Below are 15988 nucleotides of genomic sequence, written 5' to 3'. Positions count from 1 at the left end.
TGTGGCCTTTTTATTAGTCTGGCAACTGTGAAGTGATAGGGTGCTTGTTACGTATTGTGTTTTTTCTAGTGTATTCAACGGCAAAGTGTGTTATGGCTCAGCAAATATTTTCTACTGCACACGGTGTATTTATTTATGATTTATATGTGTTAACAACTCAATCGGCATGTGAAGTTGAGAGGCGATTTGAAACAAGATTCCTGGGTGTAAAAGTCCCAATCACTCTTTAATCTAGTTACGGAAACTTGCACGCTTGATTCACGAATAGTCTACAGTGCCAACAAAGGGCCGCGAATGCCTTGCTTGCAAATAGCACAAACACTGATACAGTGGTTTACACTTAAATGGATCTCTCTGCATTTCTTATTTGGTGAAGTGTTTTTAATAATAAAACTGGAATTTGAAACAGGATGATAATTCTGCATCAACACAATGACTTTTGTCAATTTATTTAAAATGCAGGCACTGGTTCCAAGGTCTTAATTCAAACCTAGTTAGTCTAGTTGGAAGTTCATTTCAACTTTTCTGGTAATTTAACTTCCTGCCTGTGCCAAAGTTGATCCAGATATAAATCTTTGTCCTTTTGAGAAATTCAACTCTAAAGTCGTAATTTGAATTAACCATTTTACCATTTTTTAAGGTGAGGTTATACCTTACACTCAAGTACTCTTAATTCTGACATCCAACTGATCCACGTAGAAGTCCATGAATGCCTAAATTATGTTGTCATGAAAAGACTGCATTTCGTTGATTTTCTACTTGGGGAAACTGACTGTTTTGAGGTTTTCTATCCCATAACATCAAAGTGGGAAAATAGTGGTTTTACAGAAATATTTTTTTATGTGCACAAGATAATATCTTTGGCCTTGTGCTGGAAATTATATTTTATTAATTATTTAATATAAACAGCACATTCTTGATACAAACAATAAGTTATGAAACTTCATTGCCTGTGGTAAGTGATTTATTTTTCAAGAAATAGATAATTAAAAGAAATAAGCAAACGGAAGCACCTGGTTAGGGAAGTTTGTGACCAAGTGAACTAATTGTGTGTGCTTATAGCATAACATCACATTGCATACAGTGGTGAATGTCTTAAAGCATGTGGTGATTAATACATTTTGTTTATCATTGATAAAGAGTATGTTTTCTTAATACAAGTTGGGACAAACTTCTTGTTCGCATCTTCAGACCGTACGGAAACAGAATGATGATTGAAATAGACAGAAGTGCGAGAGGTGTAATATTGAGCCTTTCTGGTGACACCCAAAGATCAACACCTCTTCCATGTAGCACACCCTGGACTTCATTTTGAAGACTAATGAGGCTCTGGCCAGTGGCGTGCCCAGGATTTTTGAAAGGGAAGGGTTACGTACACTTTTTCTGGTAGTCTGCTCTCATTTTGTCGTCATTTCTTACCTTTGACGTTCCTTTTTTTTTTAGGAATACTGGGTCAAAAGAAGGGGGGCTATAACCCCCACCAACTACTCCCCCCCTTGGGCATGCCAGCAGTATAATTCTCTGTGGGACTTGTGTTGTGGCCTGTGTATGTCATTCTTATTTCATTATTTGCACTTTTACACCATTTATCCTCATCTTCAGAAATAAATCAAAACCAATTCTGTGTTCAAGTAATTAGACATTAAGCCTTATACACGTATGTGGTGAACAAATAGAATTTCAGTACAAATTCAGATGTGCCATTTTGTGTTAAAAAAAAATATAACACCATTAAGCCTTGTTTCCATGATATGAAAAACTCAATCTGAGTAAGGCAGAAATTTATTTTATTATAAAACAAACTAAACGTAACATTTCAACCTTCTAGCAAGGTCTTCTTCAGACTCTGCACCAAGTACAAATGTAACAAGGTACAAAAACAGGATGATATATATACACAAACATTACTCACATCCAGACTAATAGAAAGTTGTTCTGGAACATTCTAGCAGGTGGCTTTCCCATGTCAACTGTACTTTCACCTAAAAGGATAAACATATTTTCTTCCATCTAGAATGTGTGTAATAAACAAAGAATGGAAGAAGGTGTTAGAAAGAGTGGAAAGGACAAGAGAGAAAGAGGAGAGAGGAAGAATGAAGGAAAAAGAGCGTGAGATAAAAGAGTCCAACCATATTCTAGATGGAAGAAATTATGTTTGGCCTTTTAGGTGAAAGTACAGTTAAGAAGGGAAAGCCACCTGCTAGAATGTTCCGGAACAACTTTCTAATAGTCGGGAGGGGAGTAATGTTTGTGTATATATATCGTCCTATTTTTGTACCTTGTTACATTTGTACTCGGTGCAGAGTCTGAAGAAGACCTTGCTAGAAGGTTGAAACGTTACGTTTAGTTTGTTTTATAATAAAATAAATTTCTGCATTGGTCAGCATATTCAGTTTTTTTTTAAAAAAATGTATAAAGTTAGATTATGATAACAATATTCTAATGCACATAGTTATTACGAATGATTGTATAAAGTTGTTACACATGATCATATTAGTGTACAAGTTTTGTTCTAGTTTAGTTGTAAAAATAAAAAATATATACATATATATACCTTTTTTGGAAGGGCCCATCACACATTTTTCAGTTGAAGTGAAATAACTTGATTACATCACATAGCATTGACAAATAAACTTGAAATTTAAGTGTCTCATTTTTCATTTTTTTCTCATGGTGGATAAAACCTTTTGCACTTCATGTTTTGTCAAAACAAATTGGGCTACCTTGTACGTTAGTATTAACAGTGATCAATGAATCATTTGTACAATGCGCATTGTATTTACCAAGTCTTGACTTTACTGTTCACAAACTTTGAAATTAACTCTGCAAGTATTCAATTCCAAATAACTGCATGGGAATATATATGTTTTAATGTATGTTAATCCAGTATGGCTTTGTCAGGAATGTATTTTACCATGTTTTTCAAATGTTGATATGTTTTTCCAGTCAATGAAGTGTATGATTTAGAAAAAAAGAGTTATGTACATTTTTAACCACTGCAGTATCTTCCAATGTCTTGTGAACCTGTTTTGTCAACCACCTTTTTTGTCCAGCTTGTAATTCAGTTCCACCTGGCCTCCCCGATGGTGCAGTGGTAGCTTCGTTCTCTTGTAATCGAGGGGTCCCGGGTACAATACCCTGTGGAGGCACATAGTGGTTCAGATCCCACTTCAAACTATAGGTCCAGTCCCAATTAGCCTTAATGTGCATAAAGTGGACTTTTAAAACATCAAATCAAATCTCGATTCCACCTTCCCTGAATTGATCCATCTTAATGGTCTTCCCACCATTTTTGACCCTTCAATACTTGTAAATAGAGGTTTATATACTGTATTAAGAACCTTTCTGTAGCTTTTTATTAAATTACTTATTATTATTACCACCCTGTTGACCAAGCACATTGAATGTATAACTGACGAACTCCACTTCGACATTCATTGTTCAAGTCATGACCAGGGCTTGCATATTTTTTTGCATTCATTCTGGCATCTGTTTCATCTTCATCATTTACAATTAACCCCGAATTCATGTCGCGACATACTGCTAACATGATCATCAATTGTATTATTTTTCTTTCATGTTTTTTTTATTATTAATTTTTGTTTCTTTCTTATTTCAACAAGGATTGGTTTCGCTGTATGAGCCAAACAGATATTTTGGTTTTCAGCTAGTAGTGCTAGAGTTCCATTAAGAATGTCAGGAATTTGGACGTGCAAAAGTCACCAACTCGCCCTGAAGAAATGAGGAATTTACAAAATGTTGCAAGAAACCATAAGGAGCACCATGACACTGAGGGAATACCATCGGATGTTTCAAAACGATACAGGCATGACAACTAAGTTTTAAGTATATGTGTAATATTTTTTTACTTTGAAAAAAGCCTTTTGCATTCTTAAATCATCCCAGAACAATTGTGCCAACCAGTTTTAAATGTTTAATAGAAACAATTGTGTATTTTTTATTATTTTCGTCACCAATATTTCGAGTACATTGCTTGGCTTGTCATCTCAGGATGCAAATTGTATGCATTACTCCAATATTCATGAGTATTTTCAAGTCTTTGGTAAATTGCTTTTTAACCTTGAGCAGCCGGGAGCCTATCCTGCCTGTTAGCCTCTTCAGACGGGAACTTTTCACGCATCCATTTTTCAAAGTGTACAAAAACTGTACAAAGAGAACTAATCATCGTAGAAATGAAATCCCTGTTTTATTTTTGCGGAATGAAAGGACTCTTAGCAAAGGTTACATTTATAAATTTTACCTCCAAATAATGAAAGTTAAAGAAGGAAAATTTTATTAAAAAAATCACATTTGGTACCTTCTCTCCCCCATGGTGCCACAATAGACTTAAAGTGAATAGGAGAATATAGTCTGTAGCTGTGGTATTTTCATACAATCGTGCCAAGTTGCATTGAAAATAGGTGGATATTTCTTGGGAAAAATATGGCCCAGACTGTTGGCTGCATGCTGCAATATGTGTGATGATATGGGGGAGGGGTGAATCAGAAAATATTTCGTTAGTAATTCATTTATTTTAGCTGGTTCCATCCAAGCCATTTTTGCTACTAGGTGTAACATGTTTAGTCAGTCAGATGAAGAAAAGGAAGAAGAGTTGTAATAAAATACATTATGGGGAATTATGACATGATCTGGAGGGAGGGGGTACCATTATGGCATCCCTAACTTATGAACCATGGAGCCAAAAAGCTTTAATTTATAATTTTGGTAGCAAAAATATTGCATTCAATAGTAAGAAAATAATATTTATTATTTATGAAAAGTTACTTTTCAAAAAATAAGGCTGCACGATGGTTTAACTATACTTCAAATAACCTGTCAGATATCAGTCAGTCAGTTGTAATGGGTAAAATCATGTTTCGAATCAGGCATGTATCTAGAAATATGTTTCGGGGAGGGTCCGAACCAAGTGTCTCAGGAATAATAATAATAATGTTTAAATTAAAATAATTATATTAAATCAAATTAATACTAATTACAATACATAAATTAATATTATATTATTATTACATGATTAGGTAAAAAGACTGTAGCTATAATAATAGATATAACAACGTATATTCATTACGTAGCTTACCTGTAGTTAAAATCGGAATAATTTACATAAAAACAAGTGCCCTGGCAATGAAATTAATGTCAAATAAATGAATAATTGAATATTTATCGAATAACTTGGAGAAAAGTAAGTTTCTGTGATTAAAACAAGTTCAGAGGAAATTAATAACCATTGATTATGCAACAAACGCTAATATTTTCAGTACTTGGTAAGTCTTTAGGGGGTTCCGGACTCGTGGACCCCTCCTAAGTACGTCCTTCCTGTACTTCAAAGCCGTATGATCCCAATATAATCCATGTCTTCCAATAAGTTCAGAGGAAATTATACAACAAATGATAAACGAGTATATTTTCATTATTTAATTTTTGTACTTAATAAATGTCTCGGGTGTGTGTGTGGGGGTGGGGTCCGGACCCCCTAAATACGTCCTTCCTGTTTTTCAAAGCTCTATGATCCCAATATAATCCTTGTCTTCCTATAACTTCAGAGAAAATTATACAACAGCTAAACGAATATATTTTTCATTATTTAATTTTAATACTTGATAAATCTTTCGTGGGGGTCCGGACCCCTTGGGCCCCCCTAAATACGTCCTTGTTTCGAATGTATTATTCTGCTTGAATATCTATCTTAAAAAAGGAAGAAAATTGGATATAAAAAATAAAATTAGAAATATTTTATGAAAGCACAGAACCCCGTGTACTAAATGAAGATCAGGTGCTTTATTTCTTTTCCCGGCGGAATGTTGTTAATTTCTTGCTTGCCGATAATTTGTAAAAGTTGCATTAATTGTACAAATAAAGCAACTTGCGTCTCCTAGATAATGCTGATGGACGAAGAGCTTGTGCAAAACCTCAATAGATGGCAGCTCGAGTTCGAATGAATACCTTGCCGCCAAATGGATGGTTGGGCGTCGGCTCGCTGCCATGCCGGCGATATACGAAAGAACGCCAGCTTATAAAATGTGTCTTTAACTTTGTCAAAAAATTTTAATGTGTCACTTCAGTTCGTATACATTAAATTTTTTATGAAAATAAATTTGTAGTTTATTCTAAAAGACTATATAATTGCACATTTCCTCTCATCGAAACTACAGACATCTAAATATGTGAGGTTGACTATCACTATTCAATGAGTATTCATTAATAAAGTCAGCGAATTTCACCACCCACTGCATGCAACTTTTCGGGGGAGGGAGGGAACATAATGAAGCAGACGAGAAAAATATGTAATGTTCATGCTTTCAATGTATAATTAGTGTCAACACCCGGTTCTTAATTAGTCGCCAGACTTCCTGTATTCGGCTGTTTGTTCTTGTGTCGTCTGTCTGATGAAAATTTGTATTAGTCATTAAACTATATGTCACTGTTGTCAGTTAGTGTTCTATTAAAGTTGGTTAATATAACCTGGTTGTGTGTAATCTGTGTTGGTAAAGGATGAATATGGTAACTTTATCCTTAACGTACTATATCATATCGACTCGGTTTATATTTGTTACTAGTAGTCTACTTATTGAAATTAAATATTTCATCTGAAGGCTAAAACACTGTTTTGTTATACATTTTCAATCTTCTCATCATCTGATTTTTTTAACGTTTTCGAATTGTTTCTCTTTTTAAAAAAATCGTATTATCTTGAAAGTAAGGATTTGAACATATCAGCATGTTATACATTGCTTATCTATATATGGAAAGTATTGTGTGTGATTTATCGTTGTAAAAATCCAAGTTACTGCCTGTGATGTGTCGATTATCAATCAATTTTTGCAGCTTATTTTTTTTTGTACGGATGCATTTCAGTACAAGGAAAACATTACCAATTTATAAGTGCCTACAATAAGCAGTACGTCACATGGTTACTTCTTTTGATTGACAAGTTCACGGGAGGGAATTCGTAGGTGAAACTGGAGTACACGTGAAAGGCCGCTAGTGTAGTAGAGCATTCATTGAGAATCTCGCTCTTTGTGTTAGTTGAAAAATACCTTTTCCGAACGTTTTATGTTGCAATTTCAGATGTCAATACTTGAGAAAATGTAAATTATGCCATTGTACCGATATTCATTAGCGAAGTGCTTAACGGATATAAGAAATAATAAAGTTCTTGCATGTACGGTACGATTCGTTTCCAAATTCTCCTTGCCGGGAAACCTGCGTAAAGGGGACACAGCTGGCAGATGTGTATCTGCAGCTTCCCGCGCGTCGGCCGCCTTACCAGATACGCGTTGTTCATCACTCGACAAAAATATAGTCCGCCATTATTGAGAAAATAGTACTGGAAATACCAAAATTAGTAAATTATGACACTCAATTACGTTTCGTACACATATTTTGGGGACACATCATACACAAGACGCTTTTGAACGTGAAAGAACATGTTTCGTGAAACCCTACCTTCGCGGAAGGATATGATGTACGTGGTCCAACTGTTCAGCTGTTTCCCGCCAAAGAACGCCATTACGAAACGCTTGGAGGGGTTGTATGTGTGATTCGCCCGGACAATTGAACTTTAAAAAGTGTTAAATTTGTGTGTTTTAACGAGGTTGGTAACCTTGCGTTAGTAGTACTGATAGAGAAGATATGTCAGTATTTAGTAGAAGTGGAGAGAAGCGTCGTATAGAAGAATTACAACACCAGGATCAGGAAGTTATCGGAAGCTTGTGCAGGTAAGCGAACTAACCGCCGCATGACGCTACAACTGCGAGTGTTTTTTTCTGTGTGTGTGTGTGTGTGGAAAATGTGTACGTTTGTGGGGAACTTGTAAGGTTTTACGTTGAGTACTGGTGTGATTTCCTGTGTGTCGAGGTGATAACAAGTGTACAGATCTGAGTTAGAAGTGAGTATTGATTCAACGTTTGGAGAATAAAGCGCAGTTTTGTTTTTGGTGAGCCGGTGGGAGGTGCCCCGTCGAAAGTAGCCACACAGCCGGGGTGGGTCAGCTGTTCGCTCGCGCCATGTTGACATTTATACACGGTCACATGTTTTGATTGTGACTAAATGCGATACTTTGGTGCACGATAGTGCATAGGATGAGTCAGTAGATAAACATTGGGTGATGAATAAGTCCCATGGCAACCGAATCGCCACGATAGTTGGGTTTTAGCTTGGCGTTTTATTGTTCTCGAAATGTTGAACCACGTGGCTCAATGTTCGCATCTTATCATTTCGTATCTTACATAATATGTTTCGTAGGCTTTTTAATTTGAAATATCCGTGTGATACTGTGTTCATGGTGGAATACATAGTGTGCAGTGGATATTATACCGTTTTGAATCAGCTCTGACGTTAGATAAATTTAAACTGGTAAAGGATTCGAGCGCACACCATTGTTTTTAGAGCGTTGATGGGGTTGGGATATGGAAACCGAAAAGCGGTTACAGTTGGTTAAAAATGTAAAGAAGGTAGTTTTGTTTTTGCTTTTCCGATGTTGTGATGCGGCGATAAAATAGGTACCGTAGAAGAGATTTTTTTTGCAAGGATCCCTTTTAAATCGTAGCTGTGGATAACGTGTTTTGGTCTAGATGTTTTAGATGAGGATTGCAGAGTATGCTAGTTACTTATTGCATCTCTTTTGTCGAGAACTATAATGTGTGCATTTTTATTAGTTAATGCTTGCTTGCGTTGTATCATGCATTTTCCGAGACGGGATGATTATTCGAAAAGTGATAACAAAACGAACTATATAGTAGAAGAAAGTTGTAAAAATCTTAGTGCCATCCTTCGGGTGATCATATTATTCGAAAATTAGACGTAGGGTTTGGTGCGTGTATTCATTCAGGTACGCCCGTTGATTCACCGGCTTGTGATGCCTACGTCAGCGCCACGCCTTTATTGCTATGGCTACGATTGTATAGATGCCGAGACTTGTAATGTCGAGTGAATTTTTTTTTGGGCAGGTTATGCTTGTATAATTCAACACGAGACAACGAAGTAGATGGGATGTTTACTCAAATTATCCCAACTGCGGGGTTGCTTTAGGCATATTTTCTTGAGTGGGGTGGGGAACAGCATTCAACGTCTCCTTACTTCGAACACTGCACATACTTTAGTTGATGTTCGCTACATTGGCATGATTGAACTTTGCTTATATATTTTTAAAAATGTGTTGTGGACTTCCTTCACGAACTTTAAATCCCATATGGTAGTTGCACTTGGATGATTTGGCTTTTGAGGTTTTTGTTTGGAAATTTTTTTTTTTTGACAGCTATTGCTATTTTACAGTGAAGCATTGCATAGCAAGTCATAGTATATTAAACTGTGTTGATCTTGTGCAGTGATGAAAGACAATATTTTCATGATTAAATGCCATTTGTGCCTAAAATTAATAACAACTTGAGATTTGGTTTTTCACTGGTCATTATAATACTGCTGTGGGGCAGTGTAAGGTATCTGAAATGGTGTTTGAGTAATCTCGGTTGCAAGTAAAACTGCCCTGTCTGAGACATGAGCCTTTCCAAATGTTTTTTTATCTTATCCGTCCCCACGTTATTAGTTATTTTGATGATATGACCATATGCAGTCAGTCCTTGCTGTGCTTGCATGTATTCACAGTGACGCATATATGTAGATAAAACTTGCCTGACAGTTGTTGCATTGGTAATGCTAATGACTCTGGCTTGGATTTTATGTATATATAGCAAAATATGTAATGTAATATTTTCATAGCCTTTGGTCATTTCCTTACTTCTTATTCAATTTTTTAGGTTTCTGACAGTAAAGTAATTATTCGAAATTAATTTGTCAAATTTTTAATTATTACAAGTTACTTTGCTCCGAACTGAAATAATGAAATTATAATGAGCTTAAAGCTTCGTGATCATATTAAATTGGAAATGTGGATGGCAAACATTTTTGTGTACAGTCCAGTAGCCTGATCTGGCTTCATGCGACATGCATCGAAATTTCCACATTATGTAAGAATATTCTCGTTGAATGATACAACGATAAGCACACCACAATCAGATAAAAATTACAGAATATTTGGGAAAATGGTATCTTCAATTTTTCTTGTACACATATGTCTGCTCAATGAAAGCCAGAGAAGTGGACCAAATACCACATTATGCACGAACATATGTAGTATGATATTCCTACATATTATTCCTTATGTAATATGCCAGCATTTGTTTTTAGACTACATAACGAAGGGGAAAATATGTAATATGATAAGAAATTGGACCCTAGTAACGAATTAACAGGATTGTAATAAAAAAAATTGTAGGGTAGTTCGTTTGTGTATATTTGCTGAAACTTTAACTGTAATTGTTTTCTAAGTTTGTGTAAACAAATTAGTTGCGAGATGTACGGGAGATTTCATTGACTTCACTGTGTCAGACTCTAGGCTTGCAATTCAATCAAGTTTTGAAGAACACAATAGTCACAAGTGACTGTACACAGAAATGTGGATTTTGGAGGTCTGCGAACTAGGACATTCTAACAGCAGCATTAATCAATCAAATTATGATTGTTTTATTTTCGTTATTTTTTTCCATGCATTCAGGCTTTATCATTTTTTTTTTATTTGTTAACAAGTACCAGGTACTTTGTAATTCTGCAATTCATTATGCATATTTTTAATCACTCTCTTGTTTAGAATCAGGGTTTGATACCTGGTGGAGGCACATAGGTATTCAGATCCCACTTGAAACTGTAGGTCCAGTCGCGGTTAACCTTACTGTGCATAAGTGTAGCAGATATGTTTAAACACGCCTAATAATATTGCGTACATATGTATGTTGAAAGGGTCTCTTAGCTTCAGTTTATTTGTATTTTCTGCGAGCTACAATTCTAAATGATGCTAAATGTCTACAACATTTATCAATATTAGTTGAGTAGGATTTACCTGTGACCATATTGTCATTCATTACCCCAATTCTCATCGTGTGATACTCGATATTCTTGGGAAATTTTCCACTTTGTGTTGGCCATTTGACGAAATTAGAGTATTTGTTCTAGATCGAGGTGTCTTACTAGCATCTGGCGATTAATTCTGAGCATCCGTTCATTCATTCATGAGAGTCGATCCATTGCATACCTAAGCCTTTCAGCCTGAAATCTTTTCTTATTTTCTTCCTAACCATTCCGCCGGGGGATCTTTCTTCCAGCCAGGTTTGGGGCATTGAATCTTGGCAGTCTGGTTTTCAATGGAATAAAGCTTCCCCTCCAGGATTCAGTTTTTTTCCCCGTCTTCTTTTCTCGTCTGGACTTGAAGGAAAGGATGGGGGAGGGGAATTCAGGTGTGGATGAGTGTCGTGTTCAATGGAAGAGTACGGCAGGGTAGGTCCGTCCGCCCGAGAGGAAAAAAGGATCAAACAAGACAGAAACTCGCCCGTTAACGGACAGACGGTCGGCTTTGGTAGATAGGAAACTACTTTCGTGTTGGAATGCTGATCATGTTTGAAATTCCATGGCAGAAATTGCACGGGATTGTTCATATTCTGTTTCCCGATTATCGTGGCTTATTTCCTTGGGTTAATACGTAAACAGGGTTTGCGCCAACATGCGTATTTTGCGCGGAATTTTGACGTGCACCAGTAGAAAATAAAAAGGTACATAACACGTTTTTTTCAGTATGCTCTTAGTGTGAGTAGTTGCAATATTTCGCTCAGACTGTATAGTCTAAGATAAGGTTAATATTTTCGATTTGACCTTGATGTAAGTGAAAGTAGGTGCAAGAACCTCATCATGAAGGTTATTGGCCACTAAATTATGCATCATTCATCCTCATCGTCGGGGTTGGCACAAAGAAACGCGCTGCAAAGTTTTCCTAGCGCACAAAACACTGTTTTTGTCGTTCAACTGAATAAACGGCACAAGTTGAGTTCCTCTTGGGAGCGAGTAGATGATCCTAACGTCAGTTTGCGAGGGAAAGGAACTTCTTATCTGCCAACTGGATAACGCGTGATATAACCCGATGAGTGCTGCACTTTGTTTACATGTGATCTGTCTTTGCTGCGTCAGCTGCATCCTTCCCTGTTTGCAATTTATTTGTTAATCATGATCACATGTACAGTCAACCGCAAATATAATTGTAGGCGAATTGCCCACCACTATCTTCCTTACTTTTTTATTCTACATCCTGTGTTGTTTTAAGGAATAAAAGTACGTTTGTTCGAAGCAGGCATTGCCCTCTGTTTATTGATGTCATTATTTCAATTAATTATATCACTTTGTGTAATACAGACCAAATGAAGAACATGATGGACAATTCGTCTACTGATTTGCTGTTGGGTGTACATCGCACTTAATTCGAGAATTTAAACAAAATCTCAAGTTTCGCTGCACATCATCATTTGATAGTCCGATGCGATTTTAACATTATAAGAATTCGCTCATTATAAAAGACCCACGTAGAGAAACTGTGATGGAACAGAATATACTAAGGATGAAACCATGAAAATAGTTTTACTGACCTCTTTTGCACTGTCATTGCAGTATTCTAAAGGGGTAACTTTTCCGAAGACACTCAAATGTCAACCCCCTTTTCACCTACGTCTAGCGAGGCTTGGGCGTCTGGACACACCCAGTATAATCTTCTGTGGGGTCCGTGTTGGTGTTGTCCTAACATATTTCTGATCCATCTCATCTTATCACCAGTCACCCCATCTTCAAAGTAGGGCTTCCACGATGGCGTAGTGGTAACGTAGTCGCCTTGTAATGAAGGGGTCCCGGGTTTGATACCCAGTGGAGACACAGTGGTTCGGATCCCATTAAACTGTAGGTCCAGTCCTGATTAGCCGTCTGTGCATAAAGCAAACTTATAAGAAACTCATCCTCAAACTGGCAGAAAAGGGCAGTAAAATAAACTAAATCAATCACATTTCATTCTATCGTGTTCGCTTCATGGAATAAACTACGTATATCCGTTATTGAAGAGGAAAATAAGTTTTAGATGACGGGAGCGTGGAAGTTAAAAAGTTGTGATTTCTCTTTAGTAACGTACTCTTTGTCTAGGAATTGAATAAAATAAGGCAAGACTCACGTGTCTACCGACGATTTCTCAGATCGGTCAGTGATGAACACGTGCGCCAACCAACAAGTACAATTTCACGATAGTGATGAACACGTGCGCCAACCAACAAGTACAATTTCACGATAGGTTAACCATTAGTTGGGCCGATCCCGGCGGGTACATTGTTAAGAATGAGTCGTTGCTATGGCCACGCCCAGTCAGTGTAGTAGGATTCCAGACGATCACGTAGGAATGCAGCTTTGGTGCAGGTCGTAGGCGGTCGATCCGGCGCTAGGCTCACTTCGCACCAATTGTGGAGAGCACTGCCTCTTATGGCGTGGAACTTGTCCATGAATCACCGAGCGGCGCACTTGTACCTGGCCGCAGGGGGTGCATTGTTTTTTTTATAACTGTACCGTACATACGTTGTGCACCAAGGTTGTTGCATAATGGTTCTTTCCTACCCTTTTTAAAAGTCTGCTTCGTCTTCATGTCCTAGCTTATGTATTTTGTTTTTCCAGCAGTACTTGTAAAGAACTGCTATTGCGTGAGCCGGCCTATCTGGCGAGTGGTTAGCATAGCACACAGCGAAGCCAGGGGTCAGCAACATATATTCTAAGCCAGCTGGACTATCTGTGAATCCCTAATCCCAAACTAAAATAGATTAGGAAATTTTCATAAAATTGTTTATTTCGGCAAATTCTCCATGACCATTTTTTCTCCTGCATCCTACATGTTTTTACGGAATGGACAGCAGCTGTGCGGTTTTGTTTTATATTTTAAGTGAACACGGTGATGGAAAGTTTGCTTGCTAATATTTATGCATCCTACTTCGTAATGAACTGCTCAGTTTTTTCCTGTGTGCAATATATTTGTACAATATGTATCAATATTGCACTGTTTATGTAACCCACTGCTAATTCTTTGCGGTGCATGAATATTACCAGACAATTTTGTCGATCGTTATGTTCATGTACTTTGCTTTGCCGAATGCAATGTGTCACAGTGTTACTTCTTCGAAAAATGTTCGTTGTAAGAGAAAAATTAATTAAAATAGTACAGGGTAACTTTGCATTCAATCATACTTGATTAATTTTGTATTTTATTTCTCGCCTGACAACGCGAGCCTTTATCAGTCATGACCAAATGTATGATATACAGGGGGGGGGGGAAACTACAGTTCATTCATAAGTGAAAGTCGCGGCGGTCTGTTCGTAAGACGTTTCGCTGCACACGGTAGATCTGGTTTCGATTCTCGGACCTCATCCAATTCATGCGTACCAGGGAGGGGACGATCGGAGCCTGGTGGTGGTCGCATCAACTCGAGTAGAGTTTTACTCCAGACCCGTCGTATGTGGTTTTTGGCACGGTGGTATGCACATGCGATAAGTTTTAATATTTAACCGTTCTCTTGTGAAAACGAACCGTAGCCGTATCGTTATTTATTTTTTTATATTAGGTCGTCATGCGGCTCGAATATATCATCGGGTATTTTTCTGTGTTCCGTAATTCGTAACGATAATGTGGATAGCGACAGTTGCTCGCCAGAAACTGCAGGTATTTGTCGGAAACGTGCGTAAGCCGGTAGTGTTTGGTTGCGGGTTTGTACTTTCCCTCAGTTGATGTGAGATTCTAAAGTCCGCATTTCCCTATCAGCTGTGTTGTGCAATCCTTCATGCCTGCTTTGCTAGTCTGATAGCGGCTATAACTGACTGATTTCGGAGCCTTGGGAGTCTCGGTATCTGCCTCTCGTTGGCCTTCCTAAGTTATCGACACCCGAGCAGCTGGGACTTGGCGGGCGGCCAAGCGTCTGGGGCACCGTGCTCATGGACGAAAGCGAGGACATTTCGTGTTGAATGTTTTGTCACATCGGGTGCGTTCGATCCTGCTATCAGTGTACTTGTGCAAAATTGTCAGTCGCTCACTTATTGACTTTATTTTTAAATTCTCTTGTATATTTGTCGCTTTTCTGTCATTTGGGGGGGGGGGGTCTCCCTGGTGGCGCAATGGTAGCGTCGTCGCCTTGTAATCCAGGTGTCCCGGGTTCGATACCCGGTGGAGGCACATAGGGGTTCGGATCCCACTTTAAACTGTAGGACCAGTCCCCATTAGTCTTACTGTGCAAAAAGTAGACTTACAACCCCAAGTCAATCTGTTACTTTTGGTTAATCGCGACAATGCTGGTTAGATGAAATTGTAGGGGTACTCAAAATTACCTTCTGCAAGGTCTTAAATGTTGCTTTTAAGTCCATTTTATGCACAGGAAGCTAAATAATCAGGTTTGGACCTGTGAGATCCGAACTACTATATGCCTCCGCCGGGTATCGAACCCGGGACCTCTTAATTACAAGGCGACGGCGTTACCACTACGGCGTCGGGAGGCCCAAAAAGGCATTTTTTATGCAATGGAGCACTATCAGACTCCGAATATGATGAAACGTATTTAAGACAATGGAGCCACAATTTTAATACATGAATAGCAAAGGGCATATAGCCTAAAATCTCTCCCTAACTATTGACTTTCAATAAGGTTACACCCCTGGCATGATTTTTTTTTTTTGTACTCATCCCCATCTTCGCAAATTAGCCAAGAGGCACAAAACGCGAAGTAAAATAAACTAAATCAAATCAAATGATTTTTTTTGTAACAAAAAGTGAAAGTACTTACTTTCTCGATTGAAATCTGTGCAGATACCGGAATACAGTATTTAATAGCAATGTTCATTCTGAAGATCCGTGGTATATGACTTGTCAAGCCCTGAAAACACTTCCCAAATTACGTCTCTTGGCTACACGTTTGTAGAACACATGATTGAAACCTGATTACTGAAATCAATAGTGAGTAATTTGTTACACTCTTTAACGTAGAATCACAAAAAAATGTAATTACTTGTGAAATGGATGTTGGTAATTATTAGCAGGATTTTTTGTGTGCTAAAAACTTCAGAAATTGGGACTAGGAAAAGT

The 15988-nt window shown here is 37.7% G+C and overlaps 1 protein-coding gene across 2 annotated transcripts in view; it reads left to right on the top strand.

The window, feature by feature from the left end:
• The first annotated feature begins 7525 nt into the window (after positions 1 to 7525).
• crp (transcription factor cropped) overlaps positions 7526 to 15988 on the top strand; it is a 99625-nt gene continuing 91162 nt past the window's right edge. The window contains exon 1 of one of the 2 annotated variants that reach the window (XM_083125070.1): positions 7526 to 7736. In XM_083125070.1, the coding sequence (XP_082981196.1) occupies positions 7651 to 7736 (86 nt within the window). In that variant the 5' untranslated portion in view covers positions 7526 to 7650. Of the gene's footprint in view, positions 7737 to 7789; positions 7907 to 15988 lie in introns of those variants that run through there. The other variant, XM_083125072.1, reaches the window with a different exon arrangement.

The sequence above is a fragment of the Lepisma saccharinum genome, chromosome 7 (genome assembly GCF_977018435.1).
Source record: "Lepisma saccharinum chromosome 7, izLepSacc3.1, whole genome shotgun sequence".
Taxonomy (NCBI): Eukaryota; Metazoa; Arthropoda; class Insecta; order Zygentoma; family Lepismatidae; genus Lepisma; species Lepisma saccharinum.
The sequence above is the reverse complement of the archived record's forward strand: the minus strand, read 5'-3'. Positions and strand labels throughout refer to the sequence as shown.